The following is a 27,823-nucleotide window of genomic DNA, read 5'->3' as shown; positions in this document are numbered from 1 at the left end:
CCAGAACTATATTGTATTTCATAAATGGAATTTTTGTAGCTTGGTTCCTAAGCACAGATCTGCCCCAGAACATGTGTGTCTAGGTAGACAAACAGCTTCATAATTAGAGGAAAAAGTAATGTGGTGTTTCCAAGGCATCTCAACGTTTGGTGAAGCACAGCAGGAAAGGAACAAACAATTAAAATAGTTACATAATTTAAAAAAAGAAAGCATAGAAATCTCCACTCTTAAGCAAGTAAATATAAATAGTGTCTGGTTTGTACAGCATCACTTTGTGTCCTTTCCCTAGACTTCTGAGAAAAAGAATTATAACAAATATAATGGAGCCTAGAGAAAAAGAGACATAGGAAGCAATAATGAAGAGTGTAAATTCTTTGCATAAGCAGAACAAGCTATTTGCAAAAGTCCACCTCATAGTGCACACACATACAAAAAAAAAAAAAAAAAAAAAGAAAACCCAACAAGCTCCCGAGTAGAGTAAATAGGATTTCCTCATTTCCTCTGCAGTTAAAGCTGAAATCTCCTTGATGCAAATGTTGTATCTGGTACTGTGATGTTCCTGTTACATGTGTAACCACATTATTGCCCATTCTGATGGGAAGAAATGAGGCAAAATGCAGCTGGACATCCAGCCTTTATACATGAAGTGATCACTTCCTAGCTCCGTGCTACTGCAATAATTATGAGATGTTCAGCTTTATTGAATTGCAAGGGCAAAGCCTCCATTGCGCAAGTTCCACTACTTGCTGGTAGCACCAGTAAGATTACAGCAGCTACAGCAAAGAAACCAAGAACAGGGACACTGGTGCTTGAAGGGTCCTTCGCTGAAGTATACCCAATTCACTGACTCTTACTTAAGTCAATGGCACGTAGGGAGAGGTGCAAGGTTAGTGTGAAGACTAAAGAACACTTTTTGCAGTTAATACTTGCTGGCCAAGTTTGTGAGGAAGGATGCCTCGATCCCCCTCAGGCACCACCCCTGTGCCACTTCTCTGATGGATACAACTACTTCAGTTGTTAGCCTGCCGCATTCACAGTTGTGTAAATTCCTTACAAAAATGATGGTTAGGTAGGCTCCGAGGGTCTCAGACTGTACTGGGGGACATTTCACGCTGGCACAGAAATCAGGCCTGAAAATTGCACCCACACTCACCCGCCCTCACATACACAGGTCTCAAGAAACAGAGCATCTCCTGAATGCCTAAGATAAAGCAACAGTTTTGTAGCTTCACATGGTTGGGAGGACTTAATTAACTTTAAAGAAATAGCTAGAACAAAGTCACTTTCTGGTTTTGGAGGAGAATGAATTCCTAATTCCCAGCTTTTACCTGACTGAGGTCTTCAGCCTGCCTGGCTGTCTCTGAAGGTGGGTGGCTGGGCTAAGAAGTGAGGAGAAAAGAAAGACACCATATGCTAAGTACAAAATGAATGGCCTTAACTAAGTTTTATACATAAATCGTCAGCTGCCCTGACTCTGTGTGGGCTCTTTTTAGCACTGTGTCTCTCTGGCTTAATCTTACAAGGATTTATTAGTGGCTCTGTTTATGAGAGTAGGCATTTGCAGTACCACCTCCTCCAAATTTGAGACTCAAAGGGAAGAATGAAATTGCTAGAGGAGCAATTGCTACAGGAGAATCCAGCTCAGGAGGGACAGTAACCATTGAAAGAGGAAAAATGTATTTATTCCAGTTATCATTTAAAAAGTCATTTGTGACTCCTTGCTGTCTTCTGTTCTTCTTACTCTAGTATCAGTTTCCTTCCTCCTGAAAACATAAGCAGTATTTTTGGTAAAATGGCATTTAAAGATCAGAAGTGTATTGTGAAACATCACAACATTGGCTGGCTCTTTGTCCACTTTGGTGGAGATTTCCCGGTCCTGCTGAAGTCAGTGAGCAGTTGTGATAGACCTGTCAGCTCTACTGTCCTGCGCAGCAAGAAACCCGGCTTCCAGCTGAGCCCTCCTTACCTGCTCAGAGACTTCTGTGGTCACTGCACCTTAGGTCTTATTTCTGCGTGGGGAAAGCCCCAGTTTTGAATGCGTTGGTTTGAAACGTTGCATCTCCTCCACTGTGGGCAGACTTCCACTGGGATAGGACCTCCTTATATTATTTTTGGCTAGTGGGTTGGTTAGTGGGAGTGCTGACCTGTGCTCTGTTGGCCAAAGAAGTTACAGCTGGCGGTTACAGCTGATTTACTGCCACTCTGCCAGGGGAGCCTGCTTCTCCCACAGGATCAGCAGAGAAGAATGTGGGATTTGTCCCTTGGGTTGAATTCAGTCCAAAGTTGGACAATTTAAATCAAGCCACCTATCCAAAACCGGCCGTTGAAGTCCATAATCTCCCCTGCAGAGAGTTACTCCTGCCTGAGCTAGTCCTAGCTGAGTGAAAACGGATCACACCAGGGGCACAGGGTACTTGTTGGAAAAGCCGATGAGCTGTGTTTGCTCTCATCTGTTATGCGCGGGCGTGATTGGAGTAAGGAGCAATTCAGCCACCAGTGGAGCAGTGGAAATGGATCGTAACTGATTGAGGAGCTGCGTACCGAGAAACCTGGGCTTTTAGTGACTTTCAGTAAAGTTCAGTGGGAGGACACGTATGACTGCCTGCTCCTAAGTTGGAGAAGAGTTAGTATACTCAAATGTTATTGTCCTCTTGAGGGGTAATGGTTGAGGCTTTCCTTGGTTATTATTGGTAACGTAATCTTTTGGCTTAATGTTGAAAGTGGGTTGCCCTAGGATGTGCTTTTACACTTCAGCGTGATGCTGTGAAGGGTCATGATAGAAGGACACTCTCTCCTTACTCTCCTCAGGTCATGCAAAGTTGCAGGTTTTGCCTGGCACCCCTATTCTGAACTTTTTTCCATCTTCTCTCCAAAGAGTAGTTGCAGAGAAATTATTCTGTAGGTGGGAAAAAAAAAATGCATGTGTTTCTTTTCCAACCATTGACCTTGCAGCCTCGCAGAATCCAACCATATCATAGCTGAACCCCCTGAGGCCACCAGGCCTGTGGGCAGGGAGATAACAGTTTCTGAAGAGCTGGCTCGCTGCCTGGCCCTTCTAGAAAGTGACAGACATGAAGAGGTGCCAACACAGGGAAAGGAAGGAGGCTGTAGATGTTTTATGAACTGTGTGAAGAAGTGCAGTAGCTACGGATCGAGGAAGTTCACCAGCCCCAGAGGGACGTGCTGTGCATCAGAGAGGTCCTGAAACATTAATATACTGATGGAGAGGCTTATTTTGTTGCATACTGTGCATGCCTGATGAGTCCACAGCCTGAGATCCTTGTAAATCTTTTACAGCCCGGAATGAGCAAGAGGAGCAGGAGGAAAAACGAGAGATAAAGAGAAGATTAACACGTAAGGTGAGAAGCAACTTTGATCCTATTATGACACTACTGTAATTTTCTCCCTACTGCACAGTTGTTTCTCCTTTTCCTCAGCATCATTTTCAACAGGAGAGTGTGAAACAAGTCTTAAAAGAAATCTTTAAAAGAAATGACCAATTTATAGGGTGTAAGTCCACAGACAAGTGAAGGGAACTGCTTTGTGGGCTATTGCTGGTAACATTTTGAAGCTGGACAAAAGAAGATCTAGTCTTTATAACCAAAGGAGCTTTGAACAGTGAAGGATACAGAGCCTAGCATTGGTCTAACCCTGCTCCCTGTAAATGTAATGGCTTCTGCAGCCATTACAAAGTAAGTGAAGTTAAAACAATGCTGCTGCATTTGAAAATTCCACCTAAAAAAAGCATAAAACTGGGAAATAAACTTTTTTTCTGGAAAGGGAGATTGTCACTTGAGGCATTTAAACTAAATAGATACAAACACTCGCAAAATGGTGTGTAGTGCCGAAAACAATCTTGTATTGGCAGGGAAGGACGAATGAAACAGCATAGTTTGGGTTTGGTTTTCTTCCCATTTGAAAGTCATTTACTCTTAAAACTGAAGAACAGTCATTTCAGATAACACATGTTCAGTTTTGCAGCTGGTGTAAATGTCTACAGATGCCCCAATATACATAGCCAACAATCCATCGTGTTATTGCAGATAAACTTTATTTCACCAGTGATGTATTTCCTATCTCCAGAGATGGAGAAAGACCCCGAAAAACTCATGTGTGTGAGGCAGCACCGACCCCTTCCTGTATGTTTTTAGGCGGCTTTGTCTTTTTGACCTATGTGATCGCAAGCTTTCATAGTATAAATAATGACAAGGAAAGGGCTGTAAATATACATGCAAAGGTTACATTCAGAGAGCTGGATTGTTTTCTTTCATTGTTAAAAATCTCACACCTTGTTCTCAGCTCACATAAATCAGCAGAGTTCTCCATCACCAACAGGGTGATACTGTTGTTACCTGCAGGAGCTAAGAACACGGCCCAGAGAGCCATAATATTATTTTTAAAACACTTAAATTCCTGACAACAATGGCAGGGATGTTCTCACATCCTCTTATAGCGCTGCCTGAAAGAAAAGAGCCTAACTGCATTGCAGATGTTTCATGGGACTTCTTAAGCTCTGCGCAAAGGCTAGAAATACCGTTTTACCAGGCTTTCGATTTCCCTGTACACCGAAAGGTAAACACGTACAGGAATCGAACCCAAAGCTTCATGCCATTTGATGAACAGCTGTAATAGATAAAAAGCAAAGCTACCCATACCCAATCTGCTGCCTAAGAAATGGAGGCTGGCTGACTCAGCCTGCATTATCCCCATACGGCTCCCATCCTCCGCTATTTTGTAGGAAAGCTACGAAGCACACAAATTGCCTGTTACAGGCAGAGGCCACAGCTACTCGCTAAACTAAAACGCCCAGGCTGTTTCAGTGTCTGCTCCCTGAAGCCTCAGCAGTCTCCTGAGATTTCTTTCTTTGTCTTCGTTGCACTTTTAAGTAGGAACAGCAGTGAGAGCAGCGTCAGTCTGAGCCCCTGGCAGTCCGCTCTTGAACTTCATACCCCTGTTCCCGGTGACATTCCTTTTAGCCTTTTTGGGCTTCTTCCCTCATAAAGTTTTGTGAGGTTGGTAGCAACATGCCTTAGCATTGTTTGATTTTGATCATCTTTTTAAACTCTTGTAAATTGTTCTAGTGTCACACTGTAATTTTAGCGGAAGAACCGCAGGCCCGGTCTAACAGCAAATTTTGTTCTCACCTACCAAACATACTATTATAAAAGCTCAGCAATCACTAGAGGAAAGAAGTGAATAAAGTGTGCAAGTGGATAGATAACAACTAGAAATGCCAACCACCTAGTGAATCCTGCAAAAATTGTTGTTATTCCCCAGCCCTGCCTTTCATGAGCGTGTCCCAGATGTGTCGTTGTGTCTACAGCAGAGTGGCAGCCTCCGTCTGTTGATTTGTACTGAAGTCTTATTACCAAAGGATTTTAAACCTCGGATCAAGCAGAAGTTTAATTGCGCACGGCAAGTGTTTTGCCCAGCAGACCTTTCTGTTTGCACTGAGGTTTAATGCACACAACATGCCTACAGGCTAAATTCAACGTAAGGACAGTATGCCACATACTGTCTCCTTGTAACCACGGGTAGTTGGTAATGAGAAGGGAAGGGGGTTCTGCAGAAGCTGCTGAAAAGGCTTTTGACCTTGCACTCTAGAAATTGCTACTGACCCCGATTATTTCGGTGGCGTTATTCCAACTCCAAGAGAACAACCCACTTCATCCATTAAAAAGCTCTTCTTAAAATCCCTTCAGTGCTGACATTTTGTTACAGTATTATGATGATAAGTTGTAACGTGACGTGCTGTAATAAGTAAGATTACCTCGCTAGGTCTAGATGCCTTATTAAAGTAGGCAATAAATATCCAGTTGAATTCATCATCTGGACAGGCAATTTCTAAAAAAATATTTTAAAAAAATCAGGTGACCTATAGCAAGCTGCCCCGTTAAGCGCTTTTCATCCTCTCAGACTCACCTAACTCCAAATTAACTGGGGATCGGGAACAGGAGCCATCAAAGAACAAAAAGGCAAACGCTGCTTGGTACAGTTTCTCCATAGCCCGTGTCCCTCCTGCCCGAGGAAGGAGGGGTGAAGCATATTTGCCTGTCTCCCGAGATGCCCACAGATGGGTTCTGCCCATCCAGCCACCCCGGGCTCCCTCTCCCTGTCCCTCGGTGCCCACCGAGCAGCTTTGAGTGGAGGGACATGCCGGATTAGGAGGGGATTTCTCTGGGTACTGGTCTTGGCCCACAAGCCCATTCCGGGAATATTAACGTGCAGAGGCCCTCTGGGAGAAGAGTAGCAGGCAGGTCCCCTCCACGAGGAGATCTGGGCCCCCAGGAATTGCTGCTAAGAATTTATCCTCTCTAAATCGCAGTGAATTTGGCCGAGCACCAAGGCAATTAACACAAGCCTGAACTCCCCCTGAGGACTTCCATTACAGAGAGGGAGAGTCATAGCCTGGATTAACAGAACACGTTACAAATCACTTGTAAAGAGGAATAAAACTCTCCTTTTCCTGCCTTCTCTTGTCTCAAAGAGCATCATGCTCCCCATTCCCCAGAGCTGTTTACTGCTTCCTATCCCCCACTGTCAACATTTCCCAGAGGTCTAGCTCCAAACCTAAAAAATCTTATAGCTGTAATAACAACGACCAAAGTGTTGAGGTATGGCTATTTCTTAAAATCTGTGCCATAATCTGAAATCTTTGCTCCCATTGAATTCCTGTCCCAGCACAACTTAAACTCTCTGTTCGGTGGAGAGCAAGCTGGTGCCTCACTGGGAAGTGTCTTGCTGTTCAATCTTTAATTGACCTCCACCGGCTTGCATCAGCACAGTCTGTTCAAAATAATGAACTCTTAAGAGAGGTGGGACTTGTCAGATGGAGGTGAGCGGGAGGCAGGGGAGGGAAAAAAGGTCAGAGAAGAAAAAAAGGTCAGAGGCTAATTTGGATAAACTGCATTTATAGTCAGAGGGAAAGGTCTTCGGGGCATTTTCATCACATCCCGCTCCTATGTCTTACCACAAAAGGTGGGGAGCAAAGGAGAGAGGGGATTGTGTGCACTGCTAAATTCACTAAATAACAACCATAACATTTTAACAAGATAGCAAAGCAGGCAACGACGAAGTGACACGACAAGAAGCTTCATTGTGACTCCAGTGGAGCAAACTCAGCACTTCACATTTGACTAAATCCCAAGACCAGACATCCCCCTTCACTTTACCTGGTGATGGTGCTTGGATTTGCTCCATTTCCCATGCTGAGAACAAAGGGGGTTGTGTTAAACCTTCCCTTGCAAATTGGCTTAGTCTCAAAACTTGAAACGTGCCCATTTTTATCTCCAGTGATACAGAATATATAGAGGAAAACTTGACCTCCCGTGACAAGACTTGGGAGGTCTGTCCTCATTTACACTGCTTTTGCATTAGTACAATTCCATTTACTTCAGAAGGGCTTTTTGCCCCAGTTCACAGTCAGATAACGAGGTCACTCACCATAAAGTTGTCCTGCTCCCTCAGCTCACAAATCTTCACAAATAGGTAAATAGAAATGTATATGCCCAGGAGGTACACCCAGAAAAAGTCCAGACATACACATGCACATCCCTCTGACATTAACAGAAGTAACTAAAAAAAAGGGTACAGCTCAGTGAGTAAGACGCCTTTCTTCTCGCATGAAGCACCACCACCTTGTGCATCGTGTCCTTGACTGTGTCCTTTTACTGTGAGTTTCAAACATGCCCTATTCTTTCTGCCTGTTAGAAGAAGCAGAGCTCATTCTTAGGTGCTGCAAGAAGGATGGTGTGGCATTAAGCAATTTTTACGCAAGAGATTGCAGCTCACAGGTCATAAAAATAAACTCCAAGGTGAGATCCCAGGTGAGCTGTCCCTTATCATGAACAGACATTGCACTGCCGCCTACAGTGGAGCCACTTAGAGTCTGTTAGCGAAGCTGTTTTCCCAGCAATTTAAGAGTTAAGGGTGCTCTGGGTAGTCCAGACTTGCTGAGAGACCCTCATGCTTAGCAGCTCGCACAAAATCTTGGCAATGGCTTGAGAAAGGGGCAGGGCAGTTTGTTAACCGTTCAAATAATGTAGCTGTAATTAATTGCTTCAGAAAACCACTCAGTGTGGTTTTCCCTCTCTTTTCATTCAGTGTGATCAGATTGGCACTTTGGTTTAATGTACTGAATAGTTTGTGTGTGTGTGTGTATTTATATATGTAAATATATGCAGATTTATGCCTATACATGAACTATGTGGTATGAGCTGTGGATTTCAGGGCTCTCTTTCACAGTCAGAACACTGGCATGAGATTCCGTGCATCCATCTTCTGTTCGTGGCTCTGCCCTGGGCCTCCTGGGTCACCTTGAGCTGGTTGCTCGCTCTCTCTGCTTCGCTTGCTCCAGCTGCCCTGTGGGGATGGAGACGCTGCCCACCACTCTGATGGGGTTCATAAATGCCTTAAATTGCACTGGTTGTAGGTTTCTGAAGCAAAGGCAGGGCATCTAAAAATAATACACAGTAATAGTTGTATGACTTCAGAGGAAGAGAAGAAGCAGCGTTTAGTCTGTCTTACGTTCAAGTGTCACCTAAGAATGAAAAATGCACATTAACACCAAAGTGTCATGATGTGCTTATGCCCTTGACATTTGTTCACATATAACTCAGTGCACTGTTCTTCACACCCACCGAAGGGTTACAGTGTGTTTCAGTGCTGTAAAATGTGGGGGATGATCTAATTTGGGGGTTTGTGCATTTGCAAATGTGAGAACTTACCTCAGATTTGTCTCATGTCTTCATGTGGCCCTTAACATTTACTGTCATTTCTTTGATTTCAACCAACACACATCACACCAAGGAAGCCACATGAGCTGTTTGAGACCCAGCGCAGCGTTGAGATAAATACCAGCAGTGAATTCTCATTGCTGGTGAAAGTACCGCTGCCTCTGTGGCCCTTGGTGCTCTTGTGCTCTTCACACCACTTAGACATCAGCCTGGCACAGCATCCTTCAGTATATCAACAGCCACCTGCTTTCTCCTTTGTACGAACTTGCTAATCACTTAGATGAGCACAAATGGGAAAGCCAGCTAATGTCAAGAGCTGACCAAAGCTGTGAAATAGAGCCGGTCATTTTGTGAAAGTCCTCTTCCAGCTTGGAAAGCGTACAGGGGCTCCTGCTTCCCTTGTAGCCATTTAGAAACACAGGGTTTAAGTCACAGGATTTTACATTTTGTTGGTGTTTACGTACTCCATGTAATAAGACATTTTATTTTTTAAAAAACTCCATCCTAATTTGAAACAACATCTAGGCTACGTCCTAAAATGATAAAAGCTGAGAAATGTACAGATAATGTTAGTGATTCATCCTTAATTTGTGCTGTTGTGAGAAAAGAAGCAGTTGATGCAAGTAAGGATGGGGTCTCGCCCTTATCTTTGAAATTTTGGGGTGTAGTTATAATATTATTTCAGCATAAAAATTCTCTATTCCCATAGTCAGGGCTTAGATTTTAAGTAATCAGGAGCAAAATTCTGCTGTGCTGTCTGAGTAATAATGCGTCAGCGCTGACAAACCTGCAGCTCCTAGCACTAGGGCTGCTCAAAAAACCTAGTGATTGGAAATCACATTCAAGATGAGTTGTAAGACAGAGAGAAGCCTCACTCATAGGATAACTGTGATTATACTCCAGTCATGGTATAGCACTTTGGTTTGCTTGCTTTTGTTAAAAGCCTATTAATTGCAATGTGAATTTAATTAATTGTTAAAAGTCTATTAATTGCGATGTGTCTTTGGCTTGCAGGTGACAGGTGTAGGTAGCAGGGCTGCAGGCTGAAGAGGCAATTCTGTTCTGCTAGAGTGAAAAATAACATTTTTAAATCTATACGCGTTTCAATCTGCTTTATTGTGCCCTTTGGCTTTTCTGACATGGTACTCTAGGTCACAGATAGGTTTGTCCTGTTGTCTAAAAAAAAAAAAAAAAGGTTATGCCTACTGTGTATGCATTTTGATTTTTGAAAAAAAGGTCCCCAAAACCTGTAGTCTGAGTTCAGAAAGGCATACTTCTTGCCAGCCTCACTGCCTACATGCTCTTTGGCTGACCTGAGCATGGCTGGCCTGAATGTGGGTATAGGGCTTTTCTTGGGAAGTTTTTGGAAGAAATAGGAGGAGTGTTGTGTGACAAACGCACACAGAGCAGCTTGCCACAGGAAGGAAACTTCATAATTTCCCATAGAAGAAGGTGGGTTTGAGAAAAATGTCTAGTTTTAAGATCTTTGCAGTATTCAGAAGTTTCAAAGTTGTTCTTTTTCAAATCAGCAGGGAGTTTTTCCCCTACTAAATGTTGAAGTTTACCCTAAAACAGCTATGGAGACAACACATGAACTGCCAAGCCGCGACTTGACTGATGCTGGCTGTCCGAGGCAACGGCATTACGTGGCAGTGTAGAGTTGTGCTCCTGGTTACACATTCTTCCTGAGATTTCTCTCCCTTCGGTGTGTGCAAAACAGTGGGGCTGCAGCCAGGAGGGGTAGAACCTGATTCCTGTCCCTGAGCATCTCACAGGCGGAGCATTAGTGCACCTCTGCAGACTCTCTGCATGAGGTGTTTGAACCCAGTTGAGGAGTGCGTGCTCAGAGCTATCCATGTAAAGAGAGCAGCCCCACTGTCACCTCCCGTCTCAGCCATCTTTTCTAAAAAGAGAAGAGAGAGGCAACCGTCCATGCCAAGAACAAGCACACAGGGATTTAAATCCAGAGGCAGGATGGGGCAGTGGAGCTGTCTTGCATCAGCGCCCAAATACTGGGGAAAGGTGGGATTTCAAGCATGTGCTTCTCTTTCTCGTGATCTCTCAAATTTTTCACCCTCCACTTAGCATCCTGGGTGTTTTGAATCGTAATTCTCCCTGGAAAATGAAATGCAGGGAACTGAGATACTTATTTTGGGAGGAAGGTGGAATTGCATGTCTGGATCCAGAAGCCTAAATATCTTTGCAGAATAGAGCCTCGAGCATTTTATGAAATATTTAGATGTTTCACTATTCACAAGGGTGAAGTATTGCAAAACACACCTATTTCTAATGACGGGGAATAGCATGATGCACTGTCTAGCTAATAGTAGGATATTATTTTTCCTGATATATCACAATTACAAATGTTTCACTCTAAAGGTGAAACCTTTGCAGCTGATGCACAGCCACGTGCATGCACATATGTAGCACCTTCTTCAGAAGCACTCATGTAATTGCTTTTGCCCTTAACCAGCATGCTGTGCATCCAAGGAGAATTGGATCACTGAAAGCCAATTCCTGTCCCTAGCCATGTAACTGGCTGTACGATACGTGGACTATCAGCACACTACTGTTTCTAATTTGAGAGGAGAGTTTTGACTGTGGCTGCCTATTCTGCTGTGGAATTTGAAAGAAATGCTTTGGAACAATGAAGATGTTTTCTTGACGTGATACAATCCACCCTTGCAATTTTTTTTCTGGGCTTGTAGTATGCAATGTAAACTGTTAAAAGTCAAATACACTGTGACACAAAATTGAGCTGCAGCATACAGTGAAAAGTTTGGTGTGCAATAGTCATCATCCTGCCTGCCTTTTCTGGAGGTAAGGTCAAGTCTGCAGAATATCAGAATGGTAAGGAAAGTAATTTGTCACCTTTTGCACATAATTCAGGGCAGGAACCGCTCGGTGCCTTTGCCTGACTCTTCCCAGGCAGCACAGAAGCACACACAGCAGCTCAAGGCTGGGGAGCGTACAGCCTGTGCAGGTAGTTCTAAAGTTGTGTTGTCCTCTTCATCTCATCCTGAGATGTCAGTGCCTGAGGAGACTTACTTGCATTACATCTCTTTTCTGCCAGGGGTGATCGACCTCAGCCAGGGATTAAGGTCTGCAGCCACAGCTGCTTCCCAAACAACAGTGGGCTGCTCCGGCAGCAAGGTGGGATGATATTCAAGGTGCTATAGCAAGAGGTTATCTCCCAAGTAGCAATTCTGTGAAAGGTTGATAAAACCAATGGTACTGGGAATGTCTGAACCCTCTTATTATCATAACAATAAACTAAATCCCCATGAAGCACTCTGCAGGGAAAAACTGAAGTCCTGATGTCTTTTTCCGCTCCTTCCTCAAACCTGCAGCTGAGTCAAAGGCCCACGGTAGAAGAGCTACGCGAGAGGAAGATCCTCATCCGCTTCAGTGACTATGTAGAAGTGGCAGATGCACAGGACTACGACAGGAGGGCGGACAAACCCTGGACACGACTCACAGCCGCCGACAAAGTAAGTGTAAAACTTTGGGAGACCCATGATCTGAATAGTTAGAGCATGTCACAGCAAATGCCATCCCTCGGGTCCCACAGGTCCCACAGCCCTCAAGGAATAAGCTTCTGCCTGACGTCCCTTCCCAACACGCCTGTGGTTTCTTGTCATTCACAAAGTTTGTTGTTTGAGTCATAAAGCTTTGGCAAGAAGGCTCCTATATGCATGGAAACCAGGAGCAAGCCCAGCAGCATTATACCACAAACAGAGAGGAGAGAATATCAAGCCCTTCAACGAAAGGTCTCGATGGCAGCCCTGTTATTTGTTTGTCGGTCTTGGTCTTGTCACATAATGCTGCCAGCTGAGAGCTCCTGCGAGACCTGGCAGAGCAGCGTGACAGCAGCACTTGCCAGAATTGCTATGCCAGCACAGAGCAGGCCTGGATGTAAAAATGGCAGCAGGTCAAATAATTGGCTAAAGCACCTCCCACCGAAGCCAGGTAACTTCTCTCTACTCTGTTACAACAGGGGTCTTTACTCAGGATTTCTGCCCCATTCCACAGAGTATTTTAAGCAGTAAAGTGAAATCGCACGAGCCCTGCAGATGAAGAAAAGCTGCATATTTGGTATCGAGTGCACTGTCCTCTGAGCGCTGGTCAGACTTTCACTAAAGTGGTATCTCTGGTGGCAGCATTGGTGGCAGAGGAGTTAAATTGCTGGCAAATTATAACAACCATATTCTGAGGGTCTTAATCGTGCCTCAGGCAGAAGACTTCCACATTTTATGGCCACTGTAAGAAAAGAGGACTGTGAGGCTGAGAGAGACTCCCACCCTTTAGTCACTCTACCATGCCTATGTAATTTTAAAGACTTTCAGGTACCCGACTATTTCTTTGCTGTGGGACTCAAGCAGTGATGGAGACTTTGATGTCCAACATTTAGAGACGGGAGCAGGATTTCTAGCCATGCCACTTACTTATGCTGCTCTTGGTTTTGTTCACAGAGGAAAGGGCAGCCCGTTCTACTTGTATAATATAACCAAAGGATTTGTATAGCTGTATGACCACTGGTTTTCTCCTTGACAGAGGGCTTTTTCAGTTTAGCTTTGGATAAGTTAATGTAGCATAAACTGATTTGAAAAAAAAAAGTACTTCCTCTGGACTATCCACAGACCATAATATACTGGGTTAAATTAGCTTTTCCCATTTTACTTTGCCCGTGTTGGACAAGATCTTATTCAACTGACTTAGTTATATTCTCCCAGTTGGTAGATGAGGTGGGGAATAAATCTCCCAACTGGTTCTGCAGTCTTTGAGAGATCCCTGTCTGGGATGAAAGGAATGGAGAGACTCCAGCTGGGGAAGGAGAAGATTTGGTATCCAGAGAGGTCCTTCCTCATCCTGTGGCTGTGAAAAGAACAAGTATTAAATACCACTATCAAATGTGGCCTGGTAAAGAATTCAGTATTAAGGCAAAGTACTTTGAGGTCACTTTTTCTTTTTTATAACGCATGTGCGAAGACCATACACAGAGCAAAGGGCTTACATTCTCCAAGTGAACCTTTTTTAAGCAAAGCAGGAGAAGAAGAAATGTTTGTCATTCTAATATTAATGCCCCTTATGGCATAAGGAAGCAGATATATTATTTGGGGGTTTGGGTTACATGGGCGGTATTCAGATTTCTGCCATTCAGATGACCTGCTTTTCCCCACCACTTTGTCCACTGTTGGAAAAAATAGCCAGGCAAACTGGAAGCAACTCTAAAATGTCTGACAAAGCTGCAACATCCTATAAGAGATTATTTTCTTCCAGAGCTTTGATTCAATAACCGTCTTCATTGGTCAGCACAGGCTAGATTTATTGCAAAAAATAGATTTTAGTAATGGACTTTTCTGGTGTCAGTAAATCAGGCTCTGTGTGCTGGATGTAGGGACCTGCCTTCAGTCTGACTTCAGCTCAACCAGGTCTGACTGTTAGAGGAATAAAAAGGGCACTTGGAAATCTCTCCAACAGATGAGGGATGCAGGGGGGAATAGATTTCAGACCCTGTGGGAGTCAGCAGCCACGTGGCCTCCTTCACAGTCGCTTAAGCAGCAAAGTGGTCTGCGGAAGGTAGGCCCTTGAGCTGCTGCGTAGCCATCGCTCTGCCCTGACAGATGGAGGCAGAGCCTGACAGACCTTTCCAAGGTAAATAAAAAAACGAACCTGTGCAGAAAGAGCACAGGGGGCCTTTTCTGTAGATCACACTCCCAAAATCTATCGCTTAGGGCTTCTCGAGGCAAAGGTAGGTAGTTGGTGACTGGATCGGTGGCTGTCGCAAAAGCGCCGTTTCGGACTCTTGCGGTTCATACTCGTTTGGCTTTCCTTCCTCAAGAAAAACTCCTGACAGACACGAGCACCACCGACTGGAGCAGCCACTTGCAGCCGCCAATGCTGATTTCAGCATCACAAGGGAAGGCCGTGGCGCACACCTTGTACCCATGGGAGCGTTTGGCTGCAGCAGCCGCACATCCCCTCTGTGTGCTCACAGCGAAACCCACACGTGAGCCACAAACATCACAGTCAGAAGCCATGATTTTGAGGCTTGGGACTTGTGCCAGTTCTGCTGAGCTCCCTCTCCAGCACGAAGCTGAGTCCTTCCAAGTCACCCCTTCTTATTTTTTTATTCTTCAAAATTTCTGTTCCTGCCAGTCACCCATGGTTTTCTTTTCCCTCATGGACAAACCGTGGAGGCTGTAGGTAACTCGGTCTCCCGCAGATGCCGAATACGACCTCCTGTGGCTAGTTTTGTGCTGGATTGGTGCATTGAATCGGTTCAGCAAATGGCAGAGCTGGGTGAGAAGGGCAGAGGGACACAGCCCGAGGCAGAGAGGAGGACAGGGAGGCAGGCAGCCCATCTCCCTCCCAAGCACACTCAAGGTCAACTTGGACGGGGCTCTGGTCAACCTGATCTAGTTGGAGATGTCCCTGCTCATTGCAGGGGAGGTTGGACAAGATGACCTTTGAAGGTCCCTTCCAACCCAAACTATTCTGTGATTCTATGAAGTAAGCTTAGCCACTTTAGGTAACTTCACCTGAGGAAATTCAGGACCACGTGAAGGCGGGAGATGTCTCAAATACAAGTTAACTCACAGTCCAGCTCTGAAACAGATCGCAGTGTTTGAGCAACTTTGGTGCACGTTTTTTTTCTCATGCTTATGCTAAGTTGGATTTTGTACATGAAAATGTTTACATAATAAGCCAGAATTGGGTTCTCTGTTGTCTACAATACGTTTTCAAATCGAGCCATTCCACCAAAGCATTTACCTTTTCCCTTTATGTGATTTAGAACTTGTTTATATCTGTTCCTTTTCACATTTTAAAGTCTTTTCTATGTTTTTCTATGTTATCTATCATCTGCTTCACTTTTAATATACTCTTTTGAGAACAAAGTGAACTTATTTTGATCTCTCTCATTTATACATTTATGAGTTTATTTGTCCTTTGCAGGCAGCCATTCGAAAAGAGCTTAATGAATTTAAAAGCACTGAAATGGAAGTTCATGAATTAAGTAGGCATCTAACAAGGTAAGCTGAGATTAATTTTTTAAGACTATCAATGAATACTGTTGTTTTCAAAAAAAAAAACCCAGCAGCTGTTTCTCCAACACCCACTGAACACGCCATGAGGTCTAAACAACATTTAGAATTACAGGCTGTAAAAGAAACTCGCACAGACGAACTCATACTGCCTCATTACATGGCGGTATGCAGGCACATGCCGTCTGTTTAACAAAGTGTAACCTCCTTTTATTTTCTTTCTTAAATCAGCATGCTCTAGCTGCGTGTCTGTTCTCCTGATATCAAAAGCAAATAGCGTTGGTGTCTGAAGGGGGACAGGGAGCTCTTGTAGAGCTGGTACGTAGCAAGGTATGACTGAGCAAGCGCAAATCAAATCCCGCTGACTGTACGGCTGTTTCATGCTGTGCACACCCCATGCACGGATCAGTCAGTCCTGTCCTCTATGTCGTGCCATAGGTGATGATGCAGTGGGGAACTAGCAAGACTGACATTATTTTTTACACTTTTAGGCTTTTTTTTTGGTTAAAAAGGTAGAGACTGAATGAATTAGTCATGACCCCAAACTACCAGCTCTCCTGTCTGACAGGCTATGGCCGAGGCACGCTGGGTCAGGGCATGTCCCCTCACACAGCCTGTGCTGAGTCTGCCCTGGCTTTGATGCTGAGATGAGCTGAACTCCCGGCTTTTCAGCTGAAGTCAGGCCTCTGCAAATCAACATTAACCCACACTCATTGTTGGACGTTAAAAAGAAGTGGTGGGTATTGAAGACAAGTGAGAGTGAGATCTGGTGCAAAACTGGAGCTGCCCTTGTATGAATACGTTCATCAGCTAGGTGCTCATAAAAAATGCAGTTAAAACTTTTAAGAAAAATACAGAAAAGCTTAAGGCAAAATTAATTTTGTATTAGGGGATTTTTATGTGTATGAATTAATAATTATATTAAAATTCACCACATGTATTATGCATATATTCCCTTGCAGAACCGATCTCGCTTCTACTTCCTAGCGTGTGGTGGGGTGGTTGCACTGGGGTTTGTAACAACAGAGTGCTGCTAGAGACCAGCCAGCTGCCTTTGAGCCATGAGGTCTGGAAGAAGCTTTAGGGTATGCAGTTGGCCTAGATCTGTTGACCCTGGTGACTGAGCCTTTGAGGGACATTTGGCTCGCTCCTCCAGGAGAGCAGTGACAAACTTAGGAAGGATGAGGCTGTTTTAAAGGGGGTGTTGCTACAAGTTGAGCTTCATTGAGAGCTCCATAGATCTTCACGAGGCCTTTAGCATCCCACAAACATAGAGGCTGGTTTAGTTTTCCAGGAGTCTCCCCAGCTGCTTGGCTTTTGCAGGTTTCTGGCCAGTATTTTGCTTCTCTTCCAGTGTTGAGGTGAGCAGTGACCCTCTGACGTGACTCAGTTGATATCTGAAAGCCACCGAGTGGCTTTGACTCACCACATCTGGGCCGGGCATACTCAGAGATACAGCTAATGTAATAGAAATTGGGGTGAGGGTTTGTCTGAAGTTCAGCAGGACTCACTGGTTAGACAAGTGGCCTCAGGAAATACGCACTTGAAGGAAGCATGCTTAAACAAAAAAGAGTAATTCCCTTAAACAAACTTAGATAAATCACCATTATAAAATCATTAGCAAGGTAATGAGCTATTCATGTCATTAAGCAGGGGCATGAGCTGAGCAAAGAATGTGAGTGTTGCTTTACTAGTGGGACACATTAATTAATTCATGATAGAGTGAAAAATCAAAGCTTAAAAAAAAAACCCTACCTTTGCAGAGCTGACAAACCCGGGCCTCCTGACACAGGGTGTACCTGCAGGAAAGGTGGCCGGTTTAGCTCTACTTGTTCTTTAGCCTCAGACATTAAGGAATAATCATACTTGAACTATATGTAAATCTTTCTGGCTGAAGAGCATAAAGTTTGTGCAAATCAGACAGTTTTTGTGGAATCAGGCATGGTGGGGTCTGAAAGAGGCATAGCTGATCTGAAATAACTCGCTCAGGGATCTGATAGGATGGACCCAAAGCACACCGGTGTCTTTGGTAGATTTTGGTGCAAAACAGCTTATGCCTGTGAACTGTGATTCTGGTGAGGACCAAGGAAGTGGGAGTGTCTGTTCTGGGTCCACAGTGCCAGCATGGCTGATGTCAGGGCTGCAGGAATCAAGCTGCCTAATTGTGTCACCGCAGCAATTAGTTCTCCAATTTTTTTTTTATGTAAACTATGCATGTGAGGCTATTATCTTACTATTTCTCCTTTTTTTTTTTTCTCCCTCCTTGGGTTTTAGGTTTCATAGACCGTAGCAGTTCAATTCTACCTGACTACTATGCCGTCTTCAAAACATAACTAAAAGGAACCATAAGTGCTGGTATTATTCACTTCCCTGTTACGTACAATGTAAATCTTCTGAACTGCCTTTTTAAAAAAAAATAGTAGAAAAATAAATATAAAAAAAGGAAAATTGTATTTACATGTGATGGGTACTGCAGCATCATCAGACCTGCTGGTTCAAGCTTCAATAACAGAAAATACCCCTGGTGGGAATCGTGCCAAGACTTGGCATCTATGTATAAGACTTTCCTGGCATGTGGGTTTGCCATACATGTTCAAGCTCAGCTGGTGGTGCATCCATTTCGTCTTCAGGCACCCCTCATCCTGACAAGCCTCTGTCATCGACTGTAGAGAGCCCTGAGATGGTGTTCAGGGAATCACTGACCTGGGTGAAGGCTCCAAAAGACCGGCATCTATGGCACTAAAGCACTTATACCAAACACTCCTTTCAGGCTGCGAGCACCTTATGAGGACAGTGAAGGATCAAAGCTCATCTACAGGCTACCCCATCTGTGAATATCATCTGACTAGAAAGGCATTTCTTTCCCTGGAGAAGTTTATGGCCAGTCAATAGGCATTGTTCGGCTCCCAGGCAGAAAAAGGCACTGCCCGTAAAGAACAGGACTCCGTACTGAAGGCTGGTTGAGTTCTGGCAACTGTTTATTTTTCATCTCTTTCAAGTAAAATTTTCTAAACCCAGTTGTGAACCCATCAGCAGTAAGCGACAAGAATGTTGAGGACAAGCAAGCAAAACCCATCTCTTCATGGTCACTGCATGGCATTCGCTCAGCTTCTAGATTGTTTTTATGCCCAAGCCTCGTGATTGCGTGAGAGCCGACGTTCGCCCTGCAGCAAGAAAGGCTGTGACTGCCACCCGCTCTGCAGAGGGACACACGACAGGAGGAATCGGGGGTTCGATGAGGGATCTCTGTACTCTCTGTATCAGGTGGTTCAAGAACTGATCATAAACTCATACTGAGAAAAGCAAGACAGATTGTGTTACCTGGTCTAACAAAAGGAGTCTGGTGCATTGGTCTGGATGGTGGGACTTGTTGCTCGTACCCACAGCTGAGGCGTAAGGACAGCAACGCAGAGGTGTTCTGTTTCAGTTTTAATTTATTTTTATTACAGTGGTTTAACACACAAACTGACCAAGTCGAGCTCAGAGAGCTGGTCACTCTGGGCCTGGTTTACCTGCCAACTTAAGCGTGTGCTTAACACTAAGTAAGCATGAAAACAGCCTCACGGCATTCAAGAACATGTCTGACAGGCTTAATTGAAGCTGAACACATGTAAGTGCTTTTCTGAACTTTGGCCAGCACCTCCCAGAATCAAGTCCTTAACTAGTAGGCCGCCAGCAAGCTGGGGCAAACATTGTCTAGGATTCCTTTCCAGCTCTTACAAGAAACTATTATGCCATGTTTTGGGCCACTGGCCCAAAGCACTGTAGCAACATCACTGTAAGAAGTTCCAGATTATTACTTCAGGACACCTTTTTTCTTCCACAATAGCTATTTTGCTTTGACAGATTGAACAGAGAGGCCAAAGTTTTTTACTACAATGTTATTTCTGTTATTATTTTTTCTTTTCTCGCTGTCTTCCGTGTATCTATCCACTCGTTTGTGCTCCCCCCTCTACCTCCCCCGATGCCATGCTAACATCATTGCCCTTTACTGATTGCGGGCTGAGAAGCCTCTCGCACGCGAGTGTTTAACGACCAATGCTGCATAGTGCCAACACTCCTGCCTCTTCTCAGGCCTTGGTCGCAGGAGTAAAGCAGAAGGACCTGCGGGTAGCCCATGGAGCTGCTCTAGCATCCAGCCTGCCCAAACGACACTGGCAGTGAGGCTACCGCACTCCGTTTAGCTCAGCAGTGGTACTCAATACCTCACAGATTTGCTCTCCATCAGAGACAAGCGAAAGCATTTCATTCTCATCTGTGGCCATCCTTGCAATGCTGTGGGTTATTAGCTATTAAATAACAATTGGCTGTTGTAGGATGGAAGATGCTACAAAGGAAAAGTAAAAACCAGCTGGTTTCTGGTGCCTCAGTTTTGAGACAGCACACCTCGGATGGGGTACACTGCCCAGACGAGGTAATGATTTCTGAAGAAACACACACAGCGCTCCCTGTATCACCAGCTCACAGTTGCTTTAGATACAAGTTCATCAGTAGTGGAAGCCTTTAACGTGCAATGTTATCAGCTCAGTGCAGCCAAGACAGAGCACTTATGTACTAGCCAGGAATACACTGCTTTGAGGTTATTTTCATGAAAACCTGGCAGTTCATGTTTTTAAATTCATTCACATGCACTCCTAACAAGACTGCACCACAGCTTTAAAAAGGGAAAATAAAACTTTAGGCTTTTGACTACACACACATTGGATTAGGAAAGGGCTCTGCAACAGGTGTTTTGAAGAGCAACAAGCCCTCACATTCCCAGTGTGGATCCCATACCTGCCCCAGCATCGTTAGCTTAGAGGTTCAGTGTGAAAGGGAAAGGAGGCCATTTAAGGAGCAGCAGTGCCAGAAACTACAGGACTCATTAAGCTGGTGGGAGGAAAAGGTGAGTTGTTGGGTTTTTTTTTTTCATTTTATGATTAAAATGAAGAGGAAGGAGGTAGAAGCAGCAGACTGCTGCTGTCAGTCTCTTGTCGGTGCTGGAGTCCCCAGGGGAATGGGCAGTCTGTGGGCAATGCCACCGAGTACTGCTGCTGTCCCTTGTGGGCACGGACCCCAGCAGTTCCCCCACCTGCCAGTCTGGTAGCCTAAATAAACCCTTGGGCAATGGTTGAGACACGTAACAGCCAAGCCTGGGGTGATCGACAGATGTTCCCCAGCACCCTGCCTTCATCTGGATGGGCCCAAGGCAGGTCCCTGCTGACCTCTGAGCAAGTTGTCGTGCTCTGCCTGCCTCAGGATTCATGCTGTCCCCAGGGCAGCTACACATGGCAATGCTTTTTGCTTTTGTAATTATGTTAACTCCTGGCTGAGCAGACACCAGGACATAGTGGAAGAACTGCCATATTTCTCCCAAAGTGCAAGTACAGCTTATTACTGAAAAGGGAGAAGTAGGAGGAGAAAGAAGCCATATAAAGTGTTCGGCACTGTAGTAAGCGTCGCAGAACTGGCACTTCGTCTGGGTTTAGCTTCAGTGGGTCTGGGTATTTTGTGAAGTTACCCTTTGGTGAGGCATTTTTCAACAACCTTTCAGTGCCTGAACGCTGCAGTGCATCCTCAGTTTGCACGCCCACCTCTGGCAACCACAAGAAGTTGCAAGCAGACTGGGGAACAGCTAATCCTTTTTTTTTTTTTTTTTTAAAAAAAAAAAAAAAAAATCTGTTTTCTTCTCTTTTCTTCTCATCTGTGAAAGCCATCTCTACCACAGTAAAGTAGTTGTGATTCTGTTGAGGGTGAAAAAAATAATAAAGTCATGCCTTCTCCCCCCCTTCAACCTAGATTATGTGCAGTACAAAGATTATATAACTTTTCTGCTAAGACTCGGTTAATACTGCAGTTAACACCACTCATCCTCAGACGTATTAGGAGGAGATTAATAGTAGTAATAAAGAAATTGCATCAGGTTTAGAGAATGGAAAAATCAATGCAGAACAAAAATGGCTATTCCAATCATCCAATTCCAGGGCTGATAACGGAGATAATATTGTAGAGTCACGGAAGAAAAACATTTTGGTTATAATCTGTTGAATCCTAATGGATTATTCATACTTAAAAAGTACAAGTATGGTGGCATCTGTTCTACAGCCTATGGAAAGATGAAGTGGAAACCAGAGGGGCTGGGGAGGAGGTGGGAATTGGAAAAGCAACCTCAAAATGTCTAGACAAAAGCTTTGATTGAGTTTAGGACTACCAAGGAAGGTCGGCGTTGGGGCCTTTCCCCACCCTACGCCCCGCTGGTGAGGTACTTGCAAGCTGAAGAAGTGTCTGGCTGCAAGTTCTCTGGGCTGGGGCTCAGGTCAGCTTTTGTGTCTGGATGATTCCTAGCATGCACTTACCAGAAGAGAAGGAAGGAGGGGGAAAGAATATAATAGGCTTTTAATTATTTTACGTTAAGCAAGACTATTTAGTGAGCCTATTACACAGATATATTTGAGCCTAATCTTGCTATGTAACCACAGCACTTTTTTATCACTGCAACTAGTCGCCAAACTCACCCTTCGTTAATTCTACAGTGCCGTCTGTACAGTAGAAACACTATAAACCAACAGAGGGGGAGCATTTCCAAGATGCCTAGTGAAAGCTCGCACTCACAAAAAAAAAAAAAATGGGCAAGATGGAAACCCAGTTTTATATGTGTACAGGGGCTCCCTAACGTGCCTGCAAATAAAATCACTTTGTATAAATAGCCATGGGAGATGACAAGGCTAATAAAAAAATCAGGAAAGGAAAAGGGGACAAATGATTTTTTCCCCAGGTGTTCAGTCTGCTCGAGCTTGGAACAACTTCTGTAAACACAGAGGAGGTGACGGGCACATTACCTGCATTCCCATGTGTCCCAGGTACTCCCGCACCAGTTGCATTTTCCAGTTGATATCCAAGTGTATGTATATAGTTTGTCTTTGTATAGGAGTGAGTGTGGTGGCTGTCAATCATGTGCTCTTCCAGTATTGTAATTTAACAGATTATGGCTGTATGAAAACAATGTAAATAACTAGAAAAAAATTAAACTGGATCTCTATGTCCTAGTTTTTGTACATACTGAAACTGCATGGTATTTAAATTATTGTTTGTCTCTGATGTATGCAGTTTCTTAAAAAAATTCATTTAAAAAAAAAAAAAAAAAGCATTCCTGTGTATTTTATCACCCTCTGTCCCAGTGACTGACAGCGTAACAAAGGGATGCAGTGGAGGATACCAGCCCTCCTGCTGCCAGCCAGGCTCAGCGCTGCAGCCTGGCAGCTGCAGTGACAGTGCGCGCCCACGGCGTGCCCACAGCTCGACGGGCAGCAAAGCAGAAGAGCAACACTTACCACAGCAGATCGATGGGACGTGGTATCGGCTGAGCCACTCGTGCCATCTCTGTAAGGTGGCTCAGTGAAGGTGTTCCAAGGAAGATGACTGGTACCTCGGCTGCTAAAGTTGTACCTGACACTGGGCTAATAAAGAACAAAACCAATAGTCTGCACAAGACACACCCCACCCCCCCACCCACAAAACCCACCTCTCACCACAGTGTTCTCAGTACAGGGTACACTGTCGAGCACCTGCTGCCAGAGTCAATGTGCAGCATTTGCCAACTCTGCTCGCCCTTCCCTGTTCAAGTCTTTGTCTGATACACAACACCCTGAGCATCCCCTGATGCCCACAGAGGCGTCCAATGAAAGGTCCATATACTCCTAACTGACCAAATTCTGCTTGTTTCCACTTGGCTAAGTTTTCACTGACCTTACAATCCTTGTTTGTGTGTGCGTTTGCATATATTTCCATTCTGGCAGCCAGCAAGTTTGTAGCTAACCAGTGAGGTCTGGATAAATAAATGAAGTAAAAAAAAAAAAAAAACAAAACACCTAGTTTTTGACTAAAGAGCCTTTCTCCCACAAGTAGCTACAGCTTCCATAGCAGCATTATATAGTGTCTTTTTTTATGTTTTAACTGAAGCATTTCATAAAATGTCTAAGGAAAGAGACCTATGTGTCTTCAGTAAAGTCCATGTAATTACTAGCAATCAAATTGCAATCTAATGCCATCTTTAGGCAGGAAACAGAGAAGGGCTGAAAAGAAAAATCAATTCTCCATCAAACAGGCAGCCCCTGGTGACCACCTCAGCAATAGCGTTTGTGCTGTCTTTACCAGCTGCTCCAAACCACTCGAAAAAAAACTTAGGCCAGTAGGCCCACAGGAACAACCAACGGCCAGGTGCACCCTGCAACATTCCCTGTTAATGAGACATAAGATACAACAATTTATGCTTTAACATCTATTTGATGAGTGTCTAAGTTTTACATACCAGGATACATGAACCCTGAGAGGTAGGCAACCTTCTTAACAACCAGTTTAGAGTGTAAAAGCTAGATCCATACACATGTCCATATGCACACACACCCAAGAGTTGATCTTCAGTCTAAAATAATGGCCACTAGGCATCTATTTTTTTTTTTGGGGGGGGGGGGGGGGGGGACGGGGGGGGGACGACAGAACTGGGAGAGGATGGAAGAATGGAAGAAAGCAGGAAACATGCTGTGCCCACTAAGCAAATCCCACAAAGGCATTGGATGCCCCATGCTGCCACAGAGGAGCCCGGCAGAGCACCCGCTGAGTGGTGTGCATGCACACACACGCACATGCAGACACAGCCATGCATGCACGACCACGGTCTGCTGTTTTGGCAGTGCCTGGCTGAGAGCTCAGTGTAGATATGGGCTGAGAGTCCTCTACCATCATCTTCCTCACCCCCATTCCTCCCCTCTTGCACCTTACAACAAGGCTTCCAGGCAATTCAGTCTGAAACAACGGTGCGGCTGTGCCTTTGCTGCACAGTGGAGCTGCTCTGCATGGGATAAAGCGGCCGCCCTACTCCTCAGCAGGGAGCGAACCAAGAGTTTCTGCTGTGTGTATGGACATCACCAGCATCCGCTAAGCAGCTGTCAGGGCAAGATGCAGATGGTGCAACAGCACCCTACGCCCAACACCAGCAAGCGCTGCCTACAAATTGTACAAAATTGCTTACAAAATTCTTCCATGAGTGGCAGAATGAAAGAAAGTTCAGCTTTTCGGTAAATTTGCGCCACATGGTCAGGAACTCTGGTGTTCAGAAAGACATCATCTTCAACCAAAGTTGTCCCATGGAGTGATAAAAGTTGATCTCCTATCCACAGAAACCTTCTCTTTATCACTCTTACATTATCAGCCTCTGTATTTCAGCCACTTTTGTCTCCATACTCTCATGCTTTCCTTTCCATACTCTCAGGCCCCTTAACTAGAGTGCAAATCACTCATTTTTCAAGCATCATCCCCTGACATCTGCCATTACTTTTCTTATCTGGAGTTTCCATCACATTTGGATCTCAGCTGGAAAAGAACGTGGGAGAGCACAGACATGTGGCATTGCTCTAAACCTCTCTGGAGAGAAAGTACTGCTTGAGGGGAGAACTGGACCAAATTAAGCTTATTTTTTTTTGTTGTTTGCAAAGCCCATGAAGATATTTGGCACAGGGAGGCTTGAGGGGAAAGCTTTCACTCTCCAAAGTGAATGCTTCAGTGTTGTTTCTATTGTCTCCAGGAAAAACAGAAGGGAAAAAAAAAAAAAAAAAAAAAAAAAAAAAAAAGCCAACATACACAACAGCTAGTTCTATATGAACAAACAAGCATACAGAAAGCAGTTACATACACTGCCAGTCAAGGAGAAATACTGTACACAAAGACAATATATCTCATTTTCAAGCTTTTCAGGAAAAAAAAAGACTATCAGATGACTTGTTACCACACTCTTCCTGCAATGACATGGAGCTAACAGAAAACAAATAGCAAAGGTAATCCCTTACCTCATTACTTAGCCAGGGATTTCAGAAGGAAGCTCAACTATGTGCAACTTCAAAACAATCTGTGTAAGGAACCAGTAATCCATAGTAGATGAATGACCAAACTTGGACTGCCCACTAAAAGTGCCAAGCTGGACATTACAAATATTGGTGTTTAATTCAAGAGGTCAAAGAGTAACTCTTGGCCACATACACCAAACTCCAGGCTGATGACAGGTGCTGGAGGCACAGAGCAACGCTTCCCAAGTGGTGGATTCTGCTCTAGGTTGGGACTTTAAAGGTATCTTGCCTCAACCTCACCCTGATCATCACGTGCTGGGGACAGGGAAAGCTCACATTTTGCTGTTCTGCTCTCTTAGGAAGTAGGTCTCTGAGCTAAAGCATTATGTACAACTGAGCAGACATCACCAAAAATTAACTGCGCGTAAGTTCGCCAGTTTCATACTTTCAGTCTTTTGGGAATTAATCATTAAGTTTCCTGCATAAACTGTATCCCTCATAAATCCACAGTAAAAGCCTGGAAATGGATCCATTAAGATACACACAAATGTCTCTCACCAGATTGGTGATGGAAGCATGGCGTTAAACCACTATCTACTCTCCAGAGAACTCCCCTCCTTCAGCAGCGCCCAGAATAAATAACGCACTCCATTAAAGAAACACTCCTGTTCTTTCTTTGTACACGAAACTGAAAAAGCCGCACACAAAGTTCAGCTAACATTGAAGTGGAGCAACATTTGAGGATGCATCCCACGGACACTGAATTAAGTAAAATTGCTGTTACTCATGTGGAAACATGAAGATTTTCACTGTGAGGGTGACGGAGCACTGGGACAGGTTGCCCGGAGAGGTTGTGGAGTCTTCCTCCTTGGAGACTCTCGAAAGCCAGATGGACATGGTCCTTGGCAACCAGCTCTAGGTGGCCCTGCTTGAGCAGGGGGGTTGGTGGGACCAGATGACCTTCAAAGGTCCCTGCCAACCTCAACCTTCCTGTGATTCTGTGAAAGCAAATCTCTGTCTCTCATCTGTGCAGCTCCAGGGCCTGCCTATTGATCGAGAAAGGCTTTTTTAAATTAAAAACTAAACCAAAAAAACATTTGGAGCCTTCAGTCAAACCGTGATTGGAGGAACACTCACTGGCAAGTCTGGAAGCAATAACACTAACTGGCACTTCTAATCCTGATTCAGTGCATCTCTCCACAGAATATGAGTTATTGATTCCTCTCCAGGCCTGAAACTGCTAAACACCTTCAGTGTCATCTGGGCTTGTTTTTTTAAAGACTACATAATCTGCAGTGTAAAGGCCTGAATAATGCATACATAACTTTGGGGGTTTTGTAAATAAGCTGTGCAGCCTGAGGGAAAAATGTTCAAGTGGGTGATCTCTCAGACTGTACCCGTGGCCATTATTTGAAAAACTCGCGCATTGCACGTTACAGAATGCAGTGCTGTTATTCACAGAATGTATATGCTTCTTCCCATCCGTGTTACCCAGCTCTCATGCCTACACTAGGCGAACAAGCTCCTATCTGAAGTGAACTAAATGGATTACACAGCAATGAGTTTCAAAGCAGACACAAACAAGCTTTTTCTGAACAGAGTAGGCTCAGGCATTTCAGGAACACTAACAGCAGCATCTCAGAATCCAACACAGATAATCTACCAAGGTTTTTAGGCGTAACCTGAACTGAGCTCCATGCTTCCCCAGCTAATGTATGGGAAAGTAAGCCTGACCTAGTTGAAAACAAAAGTTAAGCTTCTAAAGCATTTCAAGTCTGCGTTACACTTGAGTGCAAGCCGAAGTGCAATGAGCATACTCGGCACTTGGCATACTAAGCATCAATTTGAGTCAAATAACAGCTAAGCAACACATTTTTATATACAACTCCCTGGTCTATGCAAGAGGTAGAAATAGAATTTTACACTTTTACAAGACAAAGATTAGTTCTCCAGCAAATCTCTGTCTATGGTTAATCACTCTACTTTTACTTACATCATGAATTACATTTCTGTATTAAATTTATTTTGAAATCTGAACCAAACAAGAATCAAATTACAACAACTTTGAGCCAAGCATTCAATAGAGGCATTGTTTATTACTGGCCTGTAATTCTGAATTATATTGACTTGTCCCACTGATTTTCTCTATACATGCCCAAAGTTACGTTTTAGGATAGGACAGATCCACCTTTCTAGAGCATCTTCCATGAAGAACAAAGGAGGA

At 44.3% G+C, this 27,823-nt stretch overlaps 1 protein-coding gene across 1 annotated transcript in view; it reads left to right on the top strand.

Annotated features, from left to right (window-relative positions):
- Window positions 1-18,258, top strand: part of PHACTR1 (phosphatase and actin regulator 1) — a gene marked incomplete at its 5' end in the record, with an annotated part of 317,672 nt that extends 299,414 nt beyond the window's left edge. The window contains 4 exons of the mRNA XM_082479822.1: window positions 3,298-3,359; window positions 12,086-12,226; window positions 15,693-15,769; window positions 18,056-18,258. Coding sequence (XP_082335948.1) covers window positions 3,298-3,359; window positions 12,086-12,226; window positions 15,693-15,769; window positions 18,056-18,071 — 296 coding nt within the window. The 3' untranslated portion in view covers window positions 18,072-18,258. The remainder of the gene's footprint in view (window positions 1-3,297; window positions 3,360-12,085; window positions 12,227-15,692; window positions 15,770-18,055) is intronic.
- Window positions 18,259-27,823: the final 9,565 nt, after the last annotated feature.

Source organism: Vanellus vanellus (assembly GCF_965231255.1).
Source record: "Vanellus vanellus genome assembly, chromosome: 2".
NCBI classification, from domain to species: Eukaryota; Metazoa; Chordata; class Aves; order Charadriiformes; family Charadriidae; genus Vanellus; species Vanellus vanellus.
The sequence above is the reverse complement of the archived record's forward strand: the minus strand, read 5'-3'. Positions and strand labels throughout refer to the sequence as shown.